This window comes from Bicyclus anynana, chromosome 4 (assembly GCF_947172395.1).
Source record: "Bicyclus anynana chromosome 4, ilBicAnyn1.1, whole genome shotgun sequence".
Classification (NCBI taxonomy): Eukaryota; Metazoa; Arthropoda; class Insecta; order Lepidoptera; family Nymphalidae; genus Bicyclus; species Bicyclus anynana.
Genome location: NC_069086.1, coordinates 6,908,113 through 6,930,919, shown reverse-complemented (window position 1 = coordinate 6,930,919; position 22,807 = coordinate 6,908,113). Strand labels below are relative to the sequence as shown.

The 22,807-nt window shown below is 35.0% G+C and overlaps 1 protein-coding gene across 13 annotated transcripts in view; it reads right to left on the bottom strand.

Moving 5' to 3' along the window:
• LOC112054318 (TLD domain-containing protein 2) overlaps nt 1-22,807 on the bottom strand; it is a 180,121-nt gene that overhangs the window by 18,901 nt on the left and 138,413 nt on the right. For 9 of the 13 annotated variants that reach the window (XM_052881414.1, XM_052881415.1, XM_052881416.1 and 6 more), the window contains 5 exons: nt 21,901-22,025; nt 20,922-21,084; nt 20,433-20,571; nt 19,372-19,425; nt 16,310-16,402 (listed from right to left, as the gene is read on the bottom strand). In XM_052881414.1, the coding sequence (XP_052737374.1) occupies nt 16,310-16,402; nt 19,372-19,425; nt 20,433-20,571; nt 20,922-21,084; nt 21,901-22,025 (574 nt within the window). Of the gene's footprint in view, nt 1-3,889; nt 4,310-16,309; nt 16,403-19,371; nt 19,426-20,432; nt 20,572-20,921; nt 21,085-21,900; nt 22,026-22,807 lie in introns of those variants that run through there. The other 4 variants (XM_052881418.1, XM_052881413.1, XM_024094058.2 and 1 more) reach the window with 2 other exon arrangements.

Here is a 22,807-nt window from a genome sequence, read left to right as displayed (position 1 = left end):
CGTGCGCTTCTCTTTATTGGATCTCTATCAAAGGAATCTGGGTGTTATAATACAAAGCCATCAGTCCCTGGCATTATCACTAACATTGTGAGTGAGTCAAACATAATTTAAGGGACACCATTTTTCACCGAAGCAACGCAGCTTTAAGCTCAAAATTCTCTTCTTTTATGAAAGAAATTTTACCAGGACATAGCTATATGCTAGTATGGTCTTTGACGGACGTGAAACCCAGCGGTTTCAAGCCGCAAGTAACCAGCTCCTTACATGGAGCTGGTTACTTGATGTTGATTTCGTTCCCAGTTGATGTCGTTGGTCCACCTAGTCCACCTAGTCCAACGACAATTGGTCGACCAAGTTTCCGTTGAGGGCTCGTAGTTTGTGGTCCTTTAAATAATGATGATGGCACGTTTGTAAGATACTTTTATGTTGAAAAAAGGAAATTTTGGCAGTACCAAATTATACAGTCTTTTATTTAATAATGATATCAAAAACTACAATAGGGTGAAACACAATCCTCACCTCACAAATAGAATGCACAGTCGGCCTACGACACACCGAATGCACTGAGCCACGTTTAACCGCCATGTTGTAAGCTCTCTTGTCGAGCTTTCGCACATTCTTGATGACCCTTCGCACTATTTTTCGCCACATTTTCGTTTCAAAGAAATAGCACAGTAAACAAATAGTATTGGAAAATTCACGGTCCAAAGTATGTTAGCAATGATTTGGATTCATTACAAGTTACGCTTACGACCCCTAACCCGGCCATCATGCACATCATCGTGTTAGTTGAATGTTCTGAAGGACTCCAAATGTTGTATAGTCGAGAGCGCGACGTGGACTGAATGTGATAGAGCTTTTTGTTCGCAATTATACTACAACTTTATCTTAATTTAAAATTATCACTTCGCATCAAGATATAATCAATCCATACTATAAAACAAATTCCTCCGCCGCGTCTATCTGTGGTCGCGATAAATTCAAAGATTACTGACGGAGTTTCATGCGGTTTTCAGCAATACATAGAGTGGTTTATGAAGCAGGTTTCGGTATACTATTTGTCAAGGTTTTACGCAAAACATTGTTAGAAATATAAGAAAAAGTCAAAGCTGAGCTTTGGGCTCGGGCTTTTGGGCTTTACATCGAGATTTAGTAAAACATGCATTGTGGAATATTCCTTTTTTGTAGGTTTTAATTGTAAACCTACAAAAAAGCTCGCGATGGCATGTATCTTACCTAATAAAGATACTATGCCTATTTAATCTTAAATAAAAAGGTCACGTAGAATGAAAGTTTACATCCGATTAATCGCGGTCGAAGTCGCGAGCTTTCGGTAGTTCTGATATAACATTGACAATGAATTGCGATCGTTGATTAGGCAAACTTTCTTCATGTTTGGTTTGGTCATAAATTTCTTTCATACAAAACTAATAAATGAGGATGCCAATTATGCCATCCAGTATTGAAATTGTTGAAATAAGAGATACTTTACGAGCAAATGTGTTATAAAAAAAAATTAATCGATCGAGCCGTGTTTCGGAGGAGTGCGATAACAAACCGTGATACAGATTTTCATATTATCAATTAGATAGGTATGAATCTTTGTTTTTTTATTTTTCATTTTAATTATTTAATTTTCGCGAAATTGACTTTTATTTCAATAAAGTTCATTTTTGTAAACATCGAACAATATTGAATGTTTGCAAAGTTCAAGCTTACTAAACAATCGGGCTGTTGTTCAAAGAAAGTTTCAATAACTTTAACGTAAATTGCATTATCATCATAAATGACTCACGCTTCTTCCCAATAATTACTTCATAGGTCAACCTAATGTCGTGTAAAAACCGAAAGGGGTGTGGATTTTCATCCGCTTCCTAACAACTTAGCCCACTTTCATCTGAGATTGCATCATCACTTACCATCAGGTGAGATTGTAGTCAAGGGCTATCTTGTAAATAATAAAAAAAAGAAAATAATTGCAATCTTTATGAAAGCCAAAATGAAAATACTCCATAATATTCGCTTATTTGAAATGTACCACACACACCACCACATTTTTAATTAATCGATTATAAGTAACGAACGTAACAAAAATAAATTGCAGCTTACGTAATAGTTTGAATTTCTACCGAGATGCACAGACGTCGGACAAGGCCCTTATGTCTGTTGATTGTGCAATAAAGCCTTCGAGATGTATTATGCCCACGACTGAATTTATAATTACTAACTAACAGATGCCTCGCAGTTTCACCTGCGTATATCCCATTCCCATAAGAATAAAGTAGCTATTCTAAAGTAGCTAGTTAGGTATACATATAGGTATTTTTTCTATTTATAAGTATACCTAACTAGCAAATGCCCGGCGTTTTCGTCCGCGTATAGTTTTCATTTCCGTGGGTATACACACGATAACGTAGTTTTCTATTCATAAAATAATTTTCAAAATCGTTTCACTAGAACCAGAGATTATGCACTAAAAAACCTTACAAACTTTACATCTTTAAACTATTAGTATGAATTATTATTTTTCTAATAGATGCAGAGTACAAGCACGCTCATTTTTTTTTAATAACCTTGTATATTATGGTTACACTTTTTAAGTAGTATCAAACTACTTAAAAAGTGTCTTAAAAATTATGGTTACACTTTTTAAGTAATATCAAACTACTTAAGTATACATGTAAGTAGAAAAAGTACCTACTCATTAGTACATTGCAATTACGCTTCAAGCACAGTATACTTATTACCTTCAAGTGTCTAAATTTTATGTTAGTATTTTTACATAATTATTACGTAACATAAAAACGTGTTCGCGATTTAAATAGAACAAAAAATAATAACCCGTGTGTGTCGGCAGACTTGGTACTTCTTCTCGTCGCTTATGGAATGTGTCAGATGATTAATAATCAAGTTTTGAAGTAATAGACTAAGAGCCTGTGGAAAACACTATTTAATTTGAAACTTCAAGGGTCTCTAGCGAAGGGTTGCCATAGTGTCAAGTGTCTGGTAAATGGGGATATCATTTCCCATATTATGCCGATAATAATATAAGAAAAATATACTTTATACTTATATTATTATCGGCATAATAATATAAGTATAAAGTATATTTTTCTTATAGACGGTTGAGGGTCTGGATCCTTAAAACCTGCTATCTCCCAAAGCCACTACGGTTAAACCTCCATAATTGGCTACTGTACTTTATATGGTAGAAGTATGAGCTGACAAACTTTAAGGTTTATAAAAAGGTGAAGGTCTGGAGTACGCAGGCTCTCCGTCTATAAGTAGAGACTTGTGAGTGACCTACACCTACACAATACACAAAAACTAATAGGCATGACATAGGCTCATTTAAAATCTACAGCTTATTCTTATTGTATATACATAAAATAATCCTTGGCTGAGTTTGTTGTGGGCTCTTCTCGGACCAAGGCGCGTTTGGAACCCGCGTAACTTTAATTTTAAGTTTTCGACTATTATTACCACCATTAGATTTAATTAAATTATGACATAATCTTGACCTTCCAAAAATGCTTGTAAACTAAGCTTAATTGAAATAAATAAATTTTCAATTTGAATTTGAATTTACATAGGAAAATACGTTTACAGTAAAGATCGCAACCTTAAAAGATAATAATCACCCGCACGTATTCAAATACGTAGGTACTTTATTCTTTATACGATATTATCGCATTTAGACGTTGGTTTTTTTGTTACAAAATATGTTTAATGAGCAATGATGTATCAAATGATGTAAACAAATCGCTGCTATCAAGTACCTAATCCTTGAATGATAATTTACCGAAAACAAAATCTTTTAAATATTTATTTCAATCACGTATACTCTACATCCGCTAACGGTACGGAAGTGTAGAGTGGGCAGTCTCACCTTATCGCTGTCGAAAGTTGAAGACCTTTCCGGTGACGTAGGACCGAGCCGCACCATTTCTATCCATTTCATAGTCTGCATTTGTGCAAAACGAGTTTTTCCACATCAAATCGCGTGCATATACACTACACGATGCAAAAAACACACACGAATGAAAACATAAACAACACGCACTGCCACTTGCCAGCTCTGTATTTAGATTTGCCACTGCCCTGACGCTGTATCGCTACTGAATACGACACGACGAACGCACGCTTATAAACAACTGTTTGTATACAGTGTTACTGTGGTACACTGAGCCTGGAGCAGTGATACACTGACGGTAACTGTTCGATACTGCAACTTATAAGACGCAGTGTAAATATGTATACATTGAGGTATACGTGCAATGCGTCCGAGAGGCGACTACAGCGGTGTCGCGCGCCTGGGGAACTAGCTAAAAGAAAGGCACGCGGTTAATGAAGCCAAAGCCGACCCCGCTACGCTGCTGGTGGCGAAAATCGTACGCTATGCGTTTTAACACGTAGTTCAAGTTATTTATGAATAACAGGTCTTGTGCCTCGCGAATACGTAAGGTGTGAGTTCCGCATAAAATTATACTTTGTACCTGTGGCTAATTAAAAAGTTAATATTATATTTATTTTTCTCACTGTTTATTTGTTTATGCCACAATAGCTCAGTCTTTAAGAGGTTAACTGAAATTTAAAAAGAGTTCGATTTCCGCGCGTTGCATTTAATTTATTGTCGAAGCTAATTTCAACATATTCGAGAATTTACACTTTTTTTTATAAAAAGTATGTTTTACGTATTTCAGGATCCGAGGATCGATTTCAAGACGTTTCAATCAAGCTATTGAGACAGCAATATATCGTATTATATTAAATACTATCAAAATGCTAAAAGATGTACTAAAAATTGGCATAATATGCGCAAACAATAACCATTTATTATTAGGATTTACGTTTATTTTAACATTATATTCGGATGCATTGATGAAATGTGTTGCAACACACGCAATATTTTTTTAATGGATGGATCTTTAAATGCCAGCTGGCTGGATGGATTGCAATAGCATATTCAAAATTTTAAACTACTTCGTTTGCTAATTGCTTTCTACACTTCTGGACTGAGCTTGTTTTTTTCTTTTAAGGTTTTTTATACTTTATGCAGTCGGGTTTTTTTATTTGTTTAATTAATTTATTTATTTGTAAAAGAAATCAATTCGACGCATCTAACACGTATTACCATCTAATAGGCACGCACTATCAATGTAAAAGTACCAAAATAATAAATATGCAATGACGCTATAAAAATAGAATTACATGCATTTGCATATGCAAACATGCAAATGCATAATCATATATACATAATCCGATGTGTACATATGAGTAATGCTAATGAATACGAGCAGGTGGCTCACTCGGCGTCGCTTGATTCTCGCAAAGGTGACACCGACGCTGGCTAATGTATGTGATCTTTACACCTCCCATTCAAGAGTCCAACGTGCTATAATTTACACATGTGCAAACACACAGACTTAAATATTTTAATTGTATTATGTTAAACAGTTAAACATCGAGTATTGAAAACATAATAATATTTACTCTTCGCCTTTAGGTATACCAAGGGCAACGTCACCCAATAATAACAATACAATTTCGATTAAACTCAAACTCAAAGTTAAACCTATTAAAATTACTGTATTTGTACTTCCTCTTCTATGTATATGTATAGCTCATTACTGTAAATCAAGATATGCACACTATGTATTATTGGAACTTTTTGATATTATATGAATCTATTTTTACCTAGTACAGAACATTGGACTAATTATCATCCCTACAAAAATTTTGAAAAATATTTTTTTTCGGTACTTCCCCTACCTACAAGAAAAATGGGGATAATTTTATTTCACTCGATTATCTCATAGTGTGCCATATAGTTGGGATAGGTCTTCGAAAGATATGAGGAGACTTCCAACAATATTTTTCAATTTAAGGATCCTTTTGTAAAATTTGAAGCTTAAGCTAATTTTTGTTAAAAGTCAAGTGTGATACGTGAATAATCTTTTTAACACAAAAATGTATTAATTCTGTTCCTTTTCACCATAAAGTATATGCAACTATAATATTCTAGATGCAATAGGATTATATTATGCCCAGTATTTTACAAATTAATGCATTTTTGCATTTGCATTGAATACTAAAATATAAGCGACGCATGGAATGAGCGTTTTAAGTACCTTACTACCTCACTATGGGTATTATTGAAACATATTTTACACTAACTGTGCTTCGTGGTTATACTCGCCACGTCATTTCTCAGTTGCTGTGAGAAAAATTAAATACGTGCGTCATCTATGAAAAATATCTCTCAAGAGTGTCGTTTGATCGGCGGGGTGGGGTTTGTGAGCTGAGAGAGATCAGCACGGCTATTCTCTAACGATGTTCTGTATAACTCGCAAGTGCGAGTTTCGAATTCACCGCTTTCTCATCTTTCTCATTCTATAGTATCGTGTTAAACAGAGAGAGAGATAGAGGTGAATTCGAAACTCGCACTTGCGAGTTATAAAAATATCGTACAGAATAGCCTAGCAGTTTTCACGCCCACGTGATTGTGTTTGGAATACACGGCTTGATGCTGTAATAAACTGGAGAGTAAAAGGAAACCTGGGGCTTTCTGGGATAAAAAGTAGCCAATATGTTAATCCAGGGTATAATCTATCTCCATTACAAACTTAAGCCTTAGTGTGATGATCAGAAGATAAAAATAATCCTATACTCTATTGTTTGCTGGTGATGTAAAAAGTTAAGAACGCTATAACGTCATTAGCGAAATTTAATCTTCAATCTAATAACTTCAAATAGATTATACATACTCATAAATATTATACCTAATCTAAATTTAGTCAAACCGCTATGTTTAGCGCAAACATTAACGCCATTAATAGAAATTCCGACAAATACTGAACGGTAACAATGAAGAGTGAGTAAAGTGTTGATAAAAAATTTGTACCTATAGCTATTTAGTTAAACTTTGTTCACAACAATAGATTCCGATGAATGGCAAAAACATCAAAATCTGTTTGCTTTATACGAGTACATGGATCACTAAATAACAGATTTGTTTTGCCCAATTTTTATTTTTACAAATTCTAAGTAACGAAAATGCCTTAGCTTTATGTCGACGCTACATATAGGAGTAGAACCTTACAACATTTGTGCGAGGACATATAAAAGGAGTACTTATTTGTACATTTTTAAGTAAGTACCAGACTTTTTTTTTATTCTTTATAAGTTAACCCTTGACTACAATCTCACCTGATAGTAAGTGATGATGCAATCTAAGATGGAAGCGGGCTAACTTGTTAGGAGGAGTATGAAAATCCACACTCCCTTCGGTTTCTACACGACATGGTACAGGAATCCTAAATCGCTTGGCGGTACGTCTTTGACGGTAGGGTGGTAACTAGCCACGGCCGAAGCCAAAACTGCCCCGCAACTACATTTTTCCATATAGCGTTGACTTTGAAAACTTTGATTCACACCGCTGTTTATGCGCTTATTTGAACAAAAATTTAAAATCCTGTGCCAGACATAGCTTCTTAGTGAAGTGATTAAATGTTAGTAGCTATGTAGTGCTGGCATTAATTAATATACCAATAAATATACCAATACCATAAAAAATCTACAATCATTGATTTTTTATACAAATTATTTTTGTTAATTGGTAAGTAATTAATCGCGATATCTAGTTTTTAACTACTTTACAGGCAACCTTTACTTTATGATCTATCATAAAATACAGCTCGTATCACTAAACTGAATAAGCTCCGCAATTACTCGAACGATTTTAATAATCCTTTCACCAATGGAACGCTACGTTATCAGCTAGTAACATGGGCTATATTTCATTCCTGTATTACCAGGGAAACGAGAACGCAAGTGACACCGAGTAGCTTTTTTTCTCTTATACTGTTACTCAGCAAACTGTCATTCGACATTGAGCCGTTCGTCTGTTGGTTTATGAGTCATCAGAAGAATCGTTTTAAAAAGAAAAAATTCAAAGCCACGACAATAACATCTTCAGAGTAAATGAGCGGGAACTCGAGACATATTATTATACATCATTGTGTAGAGACCTCCTGACCCCCGCAAAACACTTCGCGAGACGTGACAATTAGTGGCGATTAACATTTGGCGATTATTGCGTTGATCCCAACTGTTAATTGAAATGTAACCAATACAAAACAAGTGCTTATGGCGACATGCAAATTACTTCAGATAATTTGTCAAAACAACATCTAAAGTCTACTGTGTCTAAAGCGATGATGTAACCGGCGAATTTATGTATAACGTTCATATACAGGGTGCTCGGGAGTATTTCCCATAACTTCAAGGTGTTGACATTTGCACATAAACTGCATAACAATTTTTTTTTTACTTGAAAGAAACACCATTTTTGATTAATGATATTTATCAATGAAGTAAGTTTGACTAGGTCATAATATAAGGATACGATTTAAGGGACATAATTATTTAAGATCTATTCGTTTCTAACGTGTGTTCTAAAATAAATATTTTAGAACACACTTTCTATGACTAAAAAATATTTCTTTTCCTCGTTCCTTAGACACTTTTAGTAACTTTCCTTAAAGAATATAACCCTAGAGTTATGGGAAATGCTCCCGAGCACCCTGTATACAAATATACACCTTGTAGCCCGCGGGCTCAGATTTCAGATCCTATTCCCATTGGAATATGCCTAAGAAGACATTACAAACAATCCTATACTATTTATCTAAGCATGGAATGATAGAAATGCACAGCCTGGTGCACTATAAAATTTGCATTTAAGAAAAACTTTTTTAAATAAGTGTGAACGGAGGAAAGCGCGATTGAAGTCACGAAGTCAAAATTATTGATTTAAAACATCAAATAACAAAAGTAACACATTTACTGCTTTCAGTCTTATCAGATTACGGTACCTATGTTTTTGTGATAAGCTATGCCTACATGAAAGCTTTTGACGCAGCAAATTTTAGTTAGTAATTTTTGGAAGAAAGGAAGTTACTCGTAGGTACTTATATAAAATTAAAATACAGAATTTCACATGAAGTTGTGTATGCTTGTAAATATTATTATACACATGATATACCTACATTCATCAATTATGTGGGTATCAGTGGCGAAGGATGGATTTAGACGAAGGTAAGCCGTCCCAAAGAAAAGGAAATTCATTCAGCGTGGTACTAACTCCGGTTTCTCATATATCTATAGATGTATCTATAGATATATGAGAAACAATAAAACAATGAATATATATGGATTTTAAAGGTAACTATTCGCCGCTGGTGGGTATCCGTAACAAAAGCTACGCTTACTTTGTGGCTAAATGACGCTGTGTTTTTTATAGAAATATATAAAAATCCTAATACATTTATATTTTCATTTGCACATCGAAATCAACAATTTAAAGATACTCAAACTCCCTTTCCAATTGCCAATTTCTAATTTCCCATCTTCAGGCTCGGAGAAATTGAATCCCAGTAAGCTTGGCCCAGGGTCCGCACCCAGGATCTAGTGATCCCAAGTCACAAAGGCTAACAACTGAACCAACGAGGCAGTTAAACAATTAGCCACGCAATTTGTACAATAAAAATATAGTCCAACTCGTTATTTCCAGAATGTGGAAACTCAGCCGGCTTCACTTGCTCTGATGAGAACACAGAAACAAGACACCATCAATTAACCTTTGTATTAAAAGGAATAAAAGTGCGGCCGGGATGCTTTGTGGAGCGTAATAACTTGATTGGTCCTAGAGTCAGATTACCTAGGTACATATTGTTTACAATTAGGATTAAGTACTTACTGTTCTGTGTTCGAGAACATTCTTTAGACAACGTAGAAACTGGAAGTTGACATTTGCAGCAAATGAACATTTTTTTTTAATTCACGTCAGTAGATCGGTTGACTATCGAACATAGAAAAGGCAGTTTAAAAGGCGATCTACTAAAGATAGGAGTAGGCTATGTACGATGGAACTTCTTAAGACGAATAGTAAATAACTCGCAATCAGTGCAATCTCATGGGGGTTGATTTGTAATGACGTTTCTTAGCTAACCATGTCATCAGAACTCAGAGCGTGTGCAAAATTTCATCCTAATCGATGACCGGAAAGTGGGTCATATTAGGATTCGACGGCCTCCGTGGCGCAGTGATATGCGCGGTGGATTTACAAATCGGAGGTCCTGGGTTCGATCCTTGGCTGGACAGATTGAGATTTTCTTAATTAGTCCAGGTCTGGCTGGTGGGAGGCTTCGGCCGTGGCTAGTTACCACCCTACCGGCAAAGGCGTACCGCCAAGCGATTTAGCGTTCCGGTACGATGTCGTGTAGAAACCGAAAGGATTGTGGATTTTCATCCTCCTCCTAACAAGTTAGCCCGCTTCCATCTTAGACTGCATCATCACTTACCATCAGGTGAGATTGTAGTCAAGGGCTAACTTGTAAATATTAAAAAAAAAGATTCCAAGATTTGTCTTTCTTACATAGTAACAAGTGATTGAGGAGGCCGCCATATTGGGTTTGTAATGACGTTTCTTAGCTAGTCATGTCATCAGAATTCAGAGCGTGTGCAAAATTTCATCCTAATCGATGACCGGAAAGTGGGTCAAATTAAGATTCCAATATTTTCTTACATACATAGTTACAAGTGAAGCTAATAGAAAGCGTGTTAAAAGATAAAATAAATATTTTGGAAACCCAATCAAAAAATCAATAATTTAGTTGACAACAATGATAACTTTGAATCGACGTATCTGATCTTGATCAAACACAAAATCACCTTATTTTCAACGTCAGCTTTCTATTGAAAAAACTCCATATTTGGTACAATTCGTTTAGTAGCTTCGATGGTAGTGACAGACACACATGTTTAAGTACACAGACAACACACAGACAGTAAACTTTCTTAAAACTAAAAAAAGTTACCGTAAATAGAAAACAAACAGCGAAATTATCCCACAAAGAAGTACAAGGTAAGGTTTCCAAGTCTAATTGTTTTCTATTAATACGAGTAAGGTCTTCAAAGGGTCTATTTCACTACGATTCATTTGTTACTTTTTCGCCCTTGCAAACACAAAACCGTTTTTTTACACACAATCGGTATAGGAAATATATTTTTTTTCTGTAGTGACGTTTTTAGGTAATATTTTGAACGTGATAATAGTCAATTTTAAGAGTTAAATAGATTTTTTTTTATATGTTACAGAGCGATACAATATAATATTATACCTTGTATGAACGGCTATGTTACGGAAGCGATATAGTAAACCTAATATGCGAAGATCTATTACTCGGGAACAATAATATCTACTGTGTATCCTTGTGTTCCTCGTATGTCCTCATTAAAGGTTTTGCGTAAAGGTAGACTGATTATATTGTATTAATATTAATATGTAAGTATTTTTTCTTTGTCTATCGGAGATCAGGCTCTGGATCATAATCGATCAAATTACTGCTTACTATAGTTAATATGTAAGACTGGAGATTTTTTAATACAAAATACATTTTTACACGAATGAAATAACAACCTTGAATACCCAAGTTTCATGGAAACAGACCCGGGCTTAATTTATTGTTAAAACATATTAAAGCTAATTTTGGAAAGGGTAAGTTTTTTTCCTTTTTTCTTTGTCTATCGGAGATCAGGCTCTGCCTGACCATAATTGGTCAAATGACTGCTTAGTTAATATGTAAGTGACTGAAGATTTTTTAATACAAAATACATTTTTACACGAATGAAATAACAACCTTGAATACCCAAGTTTCGTGAAAACAGAACCAGGTGTTTTTGTGAAAACATTAAATCGACGTGTGAAAAGGTAATTTTGGAAAGCGTAAACTTTTCGATACCTTTTACTGTATGTGAAATATATTAAATAGGTACTAACTCTATGAATTTCCATTTTTTTATATTTTACAAATGTTTTCAAGATCAATTTCTTGATTTAATAAACTTGATAATTATTAAGATAAATATTAAAACTGAAAATTTATGACATATTGATAGACAATGTCAAACTTCTAAAAATTTTATGTCGGACTGACTGAACATCTATGCTTTGTTTATCATAAAAAACTATTTTCTAAGCTGAGGTCAGAGTCTCAGAAGAGACACCCTTAGAGTCGTTCCGCCCATTTCTTCTGCTTTTGTCTTTGGGCCCCATCAGGCGATGCTAATGCACTCGCCAAAAACCCTCGGGAGCCTATGGCACTTACACAATCAGCAAAAAGTGTGTGTCAGCTCCGATACATGAATGGTGATCGACTGTCTAAATAGGTGTATGTTGCCTCGCAGCATACACTATGTACGTCTCAATACTTATGCCTGAAGAGTGATAGGTGCGCAGAAAAGGTTGTGCACAAAAATCATAACGCTGTCATTCGATCATCGAATTTTACTGCTCATATTTTTTTCATACCGGGGGCTATATATGAAAAATCGATTCTTAAGGAGTAAACTCCAAAAAAAAATTAAGAGCATTCAATGTTCGTTACGTTTTTATTGCTCGAAATGGTCGTATATATTAATTTTATGAGTCGACTGTTTATGTATGTTTATTGCTTTCTCTAGTTATCAGTTCAATAACATTTAATTGCTTAACAATTTAAAAGTTTATTTATTGGTTACAATCAACAAAAATATAACAACCGCTTCACATATTTTCTGAAACATAAATCTCTCCAAAGACTTGGCTTCAATCGAAAAAAAAACCGATAACACCATCGGTTATTTTTTTCGGTTGTTCGGTTCCACGGATCTCCTCATTTAAAGCGTTATCAATAATTATATAAATAAAATTGAAGTGTCTGCCTGTGTGTGATTTAAAAATAATTGTGTTCTTTCAAGTGCTTATTCATATTCACACGATATTAAAATTATACTATAGTTTTTTTTTTATTTTTGTCTAAGTATCTGTTTTTCTGTTTTTCGGGGTTAATCTCTAGAACGGCGAACCTATTGTAATAGGTTCAATGAAAGATAGCGACATCTACGTTTTATCCCGAAAAATACATGGTCCGCTAAATTTTAATATTTTCTCGGCATGATATGAAAAATCCTGTCCTCATTCACCAGCTTTGCTGCAACTTTTCGAAAAATATTCTTTAATATTTCTTTATATAGAATATTAAAGGCCTCTAGCATCAGCTCGTATGATGCGCGGTAGTGTGACAATGACGAATAGAACAGGACGCAACGCTAATCATTACTAACAACTGGATCCCATAATAAGGCTTCATTAGAGTCATTTCATTATACAACGTGTATAAAATGGATAGTACGTGCTGTCATCGAAATTCGACAACAAGTTCTGGATTCAGACGAATGTTTAACTTACTTCAAGGTTAAGTTAGTCAATCTAAAATCTTGGAACAATATGGAGTGAAAAGAACCTATCTGCTCGTATATATTGTGAGATTTGAGAAAGTAAATTAATAATTCAATGGACGTAACAAACGTACGAAAAATAATGCCTGCATTTAGATATTCAAAAATTTTTCCGTCTTACAAAAGGATACAATTATTCGCTTTTGCTATAAAACTTATGATTAAACATACAATTATATAATATGTAACTAATCTAATGTCAACTTGTAAACTTGCATGAGATCAATATAAGTCTACAATATCGGCACATTATTATTAATTCAATTTAAAACTCTTAGACTATGAAAATATATTGGAAGGAGTTTTTCATCAAGCTGTATTCAGATCATATCTTGTTTTCATCTACGAGTAGGAATATAAAACCCAAAGAGAGCATGGTACATTACTCTTATAAATACCCGACCGCGACAGAAAGAGGGTAATGTGTCTCGAGCGCATATCATCTATACTAATATTATAAAGCTGAAGAGTTTGTTTGTTTGTTTGTTTGATTGAACGCGCTAATCTCAGGAACTACTGGTCCGTTTTGAAAAAATATTTTAGTGTTAGATGGCCCATTTATCGAGGAAGGCTATTTTATTCCCGTATTCCGAAGGTGACGGGAACCACGCGGATGAAACCGCGCGGCGTCAGCTAGTATTTTATATTTATGGTAGGTACGATTAAAACATGAACTTCCGCGAAGTAAACAAACCGTTTCTATTCATAAAACATGGATGTGTGTAAAATATGGAATGGAAGTCGGTTATTATTAAATCCAATTTATCCTTCATCCAACCATCCATGCACGACCGGGCCTGGTCAGAGATTAGACCCAATGCCATTAGACAAGTGTAGCATGACGTTGTGCAATAGTGTCGAGCTGACAGACTGTCAGCTAACGAGAGCTGATTACATGACAGCCTGAATTGCATGGAGCCCATTGTTCGACCATTCCCCACTGTAACATAAATAGTGTTTACTGTGCTATTTCGTAATGTATGTTTTATTGTTGTAGCTGCCTTATTTTCCGTGTCAGGCTGCAGATAATTTTAGGGTTTGACACACCAGTACTTTTTTTAAGTAATTACTTCTTTGGGTAAACCGATTCGCAACGTAACGAGTTACAGCGTCACTGTCTGGCTTCACTTTCTCTCACGCAAAAGTTGAAGTTGTCACTTCTGTCAAGCGTCCCGAAGCGCACTCGTTTTTTTTATATGGAATAAGCTCACGCTAGACCTGATTGAAGATACCTATTCTACTCATACTCTAATCATAAAGATGCCCAAGTTGTAAGAATTAGGTAACACTGACTTAAGGGAGAGAGTTTCATACCCAAGACATGCGTATAAGAAATTACCATAACTACGATCAACAATAAAAGGTTGTTTTGATTTTTTTTTTTCAAGAAAAATCTCTATAGGAGCCTGAAATCCATCGTTGGTACACTTTTGTGACTCAGTAAACACGTAGGTAAAGCCGACGGTTCGACGCCTGGTCTCTTTCCGTTCATATCAATCTGCCGTCTCATCGGAATATGTGAGTGACGGAAAACAGAGTGCACATATAGGAGTAGGTCATTAGCCTCAGCATAAAATTGGCCAAAAGTCAGTTGAAACGATATCAATATTATGTATTTTATTACACCTAGTATTTCTGACTATAAAAATATTACGATTTAATTTGACCTTCATATAATTACGTGGACTACGGTTAGAATATAAATTAAAGTAGTATGACGTAATCAACGCATATAATAGGAAAACTTGACTTGGAAATAAAATTAACAAAGTGAAATTCAGATAGTGATTCTAGTATCATTTTGTATAATTAGGAGCTTAATAATAATATCTACAAGACTTAAAATTCTAAAGATAGACAGACACAGATTTTACATTTACTAACGGTCCCATAAATAATATACTATTCATGTTTCATGAATGGTTTCTAAGCGGCATAGTACCGGAACGGTTAATCACATAGCTTATATTTGCTGTTATATAGCCACGGCCGAATCAGCATAAAACCAAAGGAGACACAATTTTTAATTTCTAGATTGACTAAATTGTTCTAAAAGGACGCGGTTGGTAAACAAACCTAGCATCTATTCAGATATGGTTAATAATAACAATTGTACCAAAGAGTCATTGAAATTGATGAAATAGGCAATTAAGATAGTTTTAATGTATCGTTCCATTAATATAACGATTATTATGACACACCTCTTTAATGAGCTGTATAATAACTGTGCCGCTTGCATCACTTTTTAAAATATATATTTTATTTATAAGACCGTATATGACTAACACGAAACATCATTAGTATATATAGATGTAGTTTTCTTCAAAACAACAATGTCATTCCGTTTTCTAGGGGTGGTGCAATAAACATGAATCACTGAAACACTATATTATGTGCATTCGTCCGCACTACGAAGGATTAGATACTTGGGCAAATACTGAACGTGACTTGGCATTTTCAGAAATCAGTGTAAAATTGTTACCTAGAATATTACGTTTTATATAGGAAACACAACATAAATAGTTCATTGCATATCAATCACTATATTATCGTCATAATAAAAATATTGTAAACAACGTCTAGTTTATAGTTCATAAAATACACAGTCATATGATACGTGCAACTTTGCACATACATATATGTATAGTATATGTACTGTTTAAATAAAATCCGTGTTACCGCTCAAATTATTCGAATCAAAAACACATTTAGCATTTTTACATGTACCAAATCACATTAGTATTCTTGTAACAGTCCGAGCAATACATGCATCAGTGCTTACTTCTAGAACATTTTCGGTATTTTATATCTATAAATGTATGTATTTTGTAGAAGTATAAGATGAACATTTACTGGTATATATAGCACATAACATTATGCTTTTCAAGGGCATATAAATACGGTGTCTCTAAAGCTAGTACAGACAAGATGGATAGGGTCTCTAGAGGTCTCTGAAGTGAACGAATACCTCTGGTTGCGGTTCCTCGCCGAGGGAGTCGCCCAGGGCTTCGGCCTGGCTCTTCATTATAGAATATACCTTGACGTACGGCGCCTTCAGCAGCTACGCGCAATCGCATGGGATTAGTGGTACATTTTAGTTTTAACGATAGCCATGCAACATTTAAATATACACATATAACGTATCGGTATATACAGTAGATATAACTTTTACGATATATACTTGTATGATATATACATTACTGAAATGTATGGCGTTGGTATGAAGAGTAAATATTTAACATATATCTGTCTTAGTATATAATGAAGATGCAGAATATTGTGACAGTTTAAAATGTCCTTCGCCGTTTGTAGCCAAATAGTAAGTAGATGGTAAAATGTCTTGTAATATTTCTTGAAAGTAGATGTAATAAATATGTGATACATTGATACATGAAGTCATAAAGTGTATCTGAGTGCATGGTACCGATTTCGCAAATTAGAGTAATGAATAATGAAAAACTGACAATACAAACACGTCATTCTAAAATAATCTTTAATATACCTATTCGTGGAATATATCTGTAAGTTGATTTTTCATTTCCATAATAATAGTAACGAATAGGTATGTATTTTACTGCTTCAACCATGTGCATATGATCAATAAAACCGCATTATCTTCGAAAATTTATATCACCCACGATTACATTAATAATAATTGTTGTTTTTGACGCGTTTATGATGGTTACATTATCCCTATTAACTTGATAAAATCTTATCGGTTACTTTATTAAGTTATTGCCGATTGTCAACACATAATAAGTAATGCAAAAGACGCTTGATATAATCGGTTCGTAATCGTTTAAATCTTGGGCGTGCGTTTACGCCATTATCACTGTACTAGTATTAGTTCAATTGTACTTAAATTCTTATAGAAAAAATAAAATACTTGTACTGACTTATTTTTAACCATACTTTAGTTGATTAGTAGTGTGTACTGTGGTATTTGCTTTTTATGACATTACGAGTCATAAAAAAGCGTTTTCCATTAGATAGCGTGGGTATATATTACTTTTTATACTTAATGTTTGAAAATTACGATGCTGTCTAAAATGAATATATATCAATATTCCCAAAAGGTATTGAAGCATCATATAGAAACGCTACATCGCTTGGAGATATGTACGTCTAAATCTTAATCGTGGTAGCTCCAAAGACCTATAATAAATATTCCAAAATTGCGCCTAGCTGGTAATCGATACCTAAAATCGATCGATACCTCTCGGTTGTAAAGCAATAATTAAAAAAAAACCAATGAGGTCATTAAAAGTGTAGTAATAGACCAAATGGGTTAGTAATAGCTGTCTTATCGTAATTGTTTGATTGGTTTATTCTTGCACGTGTTCCTTTAATTTAAAGTTTCCCCATATATAACAAAATTCCTTCGAGCGTTGTTGTGGTCATACCACAACAACGCTTTATATAACACAGACTGTGTTGTGACAGTGACCTTCACCAGAGCTACGGTCAGTCAAGTTCACAGATAAGTGAAATTGACACGTAAAATACCTACTCTACGTCTCTAACTACTAAATAATCGTAAATAAAGCTATTTAAGTATTTAAATTAAAAATTGTATTAATATATTGGAGTTTTATAATTCCATTCTTTCTCCAAATTATATTTACAAGAAAACGCTTTGTTTCAATAAACTTGACTTCTCAATGTCAAAACCCACGTGCTTTAATCTAATTTAAAAGTATTAACAATGCGGTATATTTTGCGATACAATTTTTCGTAGATAACTATCTAAATGAAAATATCGATTTGGTTGATACGGGAATGGAATATCATACAAATATTTGTCTGTGACATACTTAACTAAAAGTGATAAGTGTGTGCCACTGAGTCTGTTGTTATGGAGATGAGTTGACAACCTTCATCAGGATCATTAACGATCTGAATATTGTTTAAATTTTCTGACGGTTGTCAAACCATGATTGTTTTTTACCTCCTAACTAAATATGAAATAAGTGCTTTGTTATAGTCGGCACGTTATCAAAAGAGTTGTCGGGCCATTACAGTACATACAAGTACATATTTAGTAACAATTATCTCACGGCTCAGTTGATAACTCTACTACTAGTCAGGCGCATTATCAACTGAGTCGTCGGGCCATAAATAATCTCCCGATGTCCTATCTATCTATAAACAATGTACTTGTTTCTTCATGGCTCAGTCAGACATCTCGACTAGTCGGGGTGTTATCAACAGACGCGTCGAATACACCGCTGAGTATGTCGGTATATAAACGTATCGGCAACCTTCAGGAGCTATGAGCATTACACAATATAAACAAACGACGCGATGTGATTAGCATACTGTGTATAGTCCCTTTCATGAAAGAAGTCCCCAAGACGCGGCGCTAATGTCTTAATGGCGCATATTGTCATTTGGTAATGGAGGTCTTATTGTCATTTGTGTACGGTACTGTAAATTTTAGTTGGGGTTTTAACCGCAGGGTTTCCGTCATGAAAAGGATCCTAACCTTACTGAGGTACTGACAGTTGTCAATGTCAACCGATGGCTGCTTACCATAGAGTATGTTATATGAAGACATATTGTTAATTCTCAGAAATATGATACAATTCAGGTAAATGTGCAATCAACTGTATTCACATTTACATTCTTAAGTCAGACACACTACATTGTCCTGTAAGTTTTTTACAGTACGCCTCAGCGCATTGCCTAAAAATTTAATAACTGTCGAAAAGTATATTATACGGTGTACCTTTTTTGCAGTATTGTCTTGTGTACGGTTCTATGAATTGCTTAAAACATATAGGTACTGTAAAAACATGCAGGACAATGCCGTGTGAACCTAGCCTTACTTCGACAGTACCTAAAACGTGAAGTATTTTCGGGAAAGTCAACTGCCTGATTCTCATGTTAAATGTGTACTGCATTGTGATGTGAGAGGTAAATGCATTTGTTCGTTGTGTGTATAAATTAGAAAGGCGCTGTCAATTGTTCTAGAAAAAAAACGAATGGTTATTTATCCATCTTGTATAGGTATTAAAGAGAAAAACTTACCTCCCAAGACTCCCTTGTGATATCTGATACATCTCCTGTGCTTCCGGAACGTTCCTAGAAGAGAAAGGTTATATTAATTATATTTATTAATGTTATTATAGATATAAAATTTCAAGTATCTCGTGAATAAGGTCAGGGCTATTTAAAGTCAAAAACTAAGGATAGATTTGTAATTAATAGAATTTCAGAAATGGGATGAAAGTCAACTTGAAAAACATCTTTTACAATAATTGATGTTAAGTTGTTCAAATTTCAAAGCTCTTCTCAAAATGTTATTTGAAAAAGTATAACATTCTTCAATGGCATAATACATACATACTATATTGTAGTGACTGGTTAGCTAACCAACAAATCTTATTGAAATATTTATTAAAAAAAAATAATTATCGTCGTATTTCTACCCGTTATATGGTATATTAATGCTATCAAATATTCTCGTTAAATGAGTATAATGATAATGTAAGAGAAATCTTAAAATGTAAAGTAGGTAAAACAAAGGGCGTTATCTTGATGACTGATGATTGGAGATAATGATAGTAATCATTTGTGCGGCAAGATGGTTTGAGGCTAGATCTCCGCGCAATTATACACGTCAACTTGTTAAAATTTGAGTGAGTGAATAAAACGGTCGCTATAAACACATAAAACATCCGTATATACGGGTATATACGGGATCCGTAGAAAATTTTTTACAACTGATTACTAACAAGTTAATTTTTCGTGAGTAGCTTCATCTCGATGAGAAATCAACTATCAAAAGTAGTTACTAACCATATGTTGTTTTGACTGTTGATTAATTAATAGCTATACAACTTAACAGCCACAATGTCCTACAAATTGCGTGGTATTTTATCTCGTTCCGACCGTCAGAATTTTTTATTTCCCGGAACTCAGTTAGCTATCAGAATCAAGAATTATCGTAAATAAAAAAGTTGATCGTCTTATCGAGATGATGCTACTTACGAAAAATTAACGTGATAGTAATCAGTTGTACCTAATGTTCTACGGATCCCTGACTATAACATATCAAGACTGCATATTTCAAGAGAGTACAAACGAACCTTCTGTCCGGGTTTGGAGTCGTCGTCGTCCCACTCGGTGTCGCTGTCGATGAGCTCGTAGCCGTGCGCGGTCACGTCGCGCAGCGGCCCGTACCGCTCCGGCACCCAGTGCGTCAGGAACTTGAACAGATCGTCCACCCTGCGTACAAATGAAACATCTATTGCATAAAAATAGAAGAATATATACAAGGAAGGAATATGCAGTGCGGACACGACCTTCAGCAATGAAGAATGCGACCAAGAAGATATACAAAGAATGAGAGTAGGTATATTGGTTCGAAAATACATACATAAGGCAATACATTAAATAAGAATTTTCACACGAAAGCAAAGGCGCCACTGGTCTAGCCACTGGTCTAACGAGGCAGTTCCATATTATTCAGTCTTTGAGCCCTGTGTAGAAGTTTATCCAGACACCAAAATGTCGACGTCTGCTTCCCAATCAAGAGCATACTTTACGGCAGAAATATATAAAAGATCAATATTCACCTATTTCTAGGGATGCCGAACCAGTACTCGGGCTTCATGCGTTTGCGGCCGTAGGACATCAGCGGCGTGGAGCGCGGCAGCGGGCGGCCGGCCGGCTTGCCCATACGCAGCCGCAGGTACAGCGGTGGGTCGTCACTCGGTCGCGCCGGACGCGGTATTAATTCTAAATAAAGAAAATTGTGGTATTAATTCTAAATAAAAAAAAGTGAGATTTTTTATCTCACTCACACCCACAACGGACACATACATGTATAACATTTCAATCAATGCCTAATCTGAGAAACACAATTCCCATGCTAGGTAATTTTCTCTGTATCTAAACCAAGTTCTCTAATTATTATCATTCAATTTGTACCTACCCAATTATCATCTAGTAAAATCTAGTTTGCCAATTATCTCTAAATTTGATCAAGACTGAATGCAATTCTTCAAATATACCTAGTTACCTTCATTACGTCTTTGAATAGTTGAATGAACGATATAATTTTTAAACTTAAACAATAGCTTCAGGAAAAATATTTAAAATTTCAATATCAATGTCATACTTTGTTACTAAGCGTATTTGTTTATATGCTTAGTAACCAATGTAGGCTTGATAGCCCAGTGGGGAGTCGTGATAGCCCAGTGGATGTGACCTCTGTCTCCGATTCCATTCTCGAGGGTGTGGGTTCGAATCCCGGCCGGGGCATGCACCTCCAACATTTCAGTTGTGTGTATTTTAAGAAATTAAATATCACGTGTCTCAAACGGTGAAGGAAAAACATCGAGAGGAAACCAGCATACCAGAGAATTTTTCTTAATTCTCTGCGTATGTGAAGTCTGCTAATCCGCATTGGGCCAGCGTGGTGGACTATTGGCCTAACCCCTCTCATTCTGAGAGGAGACTCAAGCTCAGCAATGAGCCGAATATAGGTTGATAATAATGAAGTCATTTAAAGATATCAATTTACCATGTTTTTTTTAAATCAGTGATACGTACTATCGAAAGAGGCGAACAGATCGGGCATGTCGTCCACTGACACCATACTGCGATAGTCGAGCCTGGGCTGCGCTGCACCGGCTACTTTGGGTTGAGAACGACCGAATCCGCCAAGGGAGCTCCGCCTATATATACAAACTGTGTTAAAATACGTCCGTTTAAACAACAAAAGACCTTCAGTGTTCTCTCCTTTAATATGACAGCCATGTTGAGAAATAATTTTATTGAAAAAAAAATTAGCGACAGTAAATTTGATTACATAAAACAACACAATGTTGATACAACAGCACCTGTAAAATAGCAGCGAATGTTTTTTTAAAGAGGTCAATTTTATAAATTTTTAGGATCTAAACATGCCAAAATTTGTAAAAGTAAACATTGATCAAAAAGGGTGCCAATAGGATGTCAGTGAGTGGGAATGATAGAATCACAATTGACCTTGAACGTTTATTACAATTAGATAGATAGTCACTATAAAAATGAGTTAAATTCGGCTTGCAAAGAATAATTCGAGAACAAACCCATTCTCCATTTTTGTCTCTACTACATTTTGTCGGGTTTCAGAACATCAGGTAGGAAGATTTAAAGCACAAGCTCACATTGCTCTAAAGTGGATTTGTAAGCTTCGAATTTAATTTTTAGACTCGGTAGACACAAGCAATTAAAACGTTTATGTCGTGTTTCCATATGCATAAGGAATGAGGGTGTTACACTACAAACTTCTCAAATTAGGGATGCTACTGCAATAGGGATGATGACAGTTTTTTAAATTGTATATAAATTAATAGTATACTAATAACAAAGCAATTTTGTAAAAGTAACAGGGTATCTGGGATCATTACTTTCGGAGCTACAGGGATTTAAAGGGTCAGATTTGCGGCACTGCCGCGGATCCCTGAAAAACGCT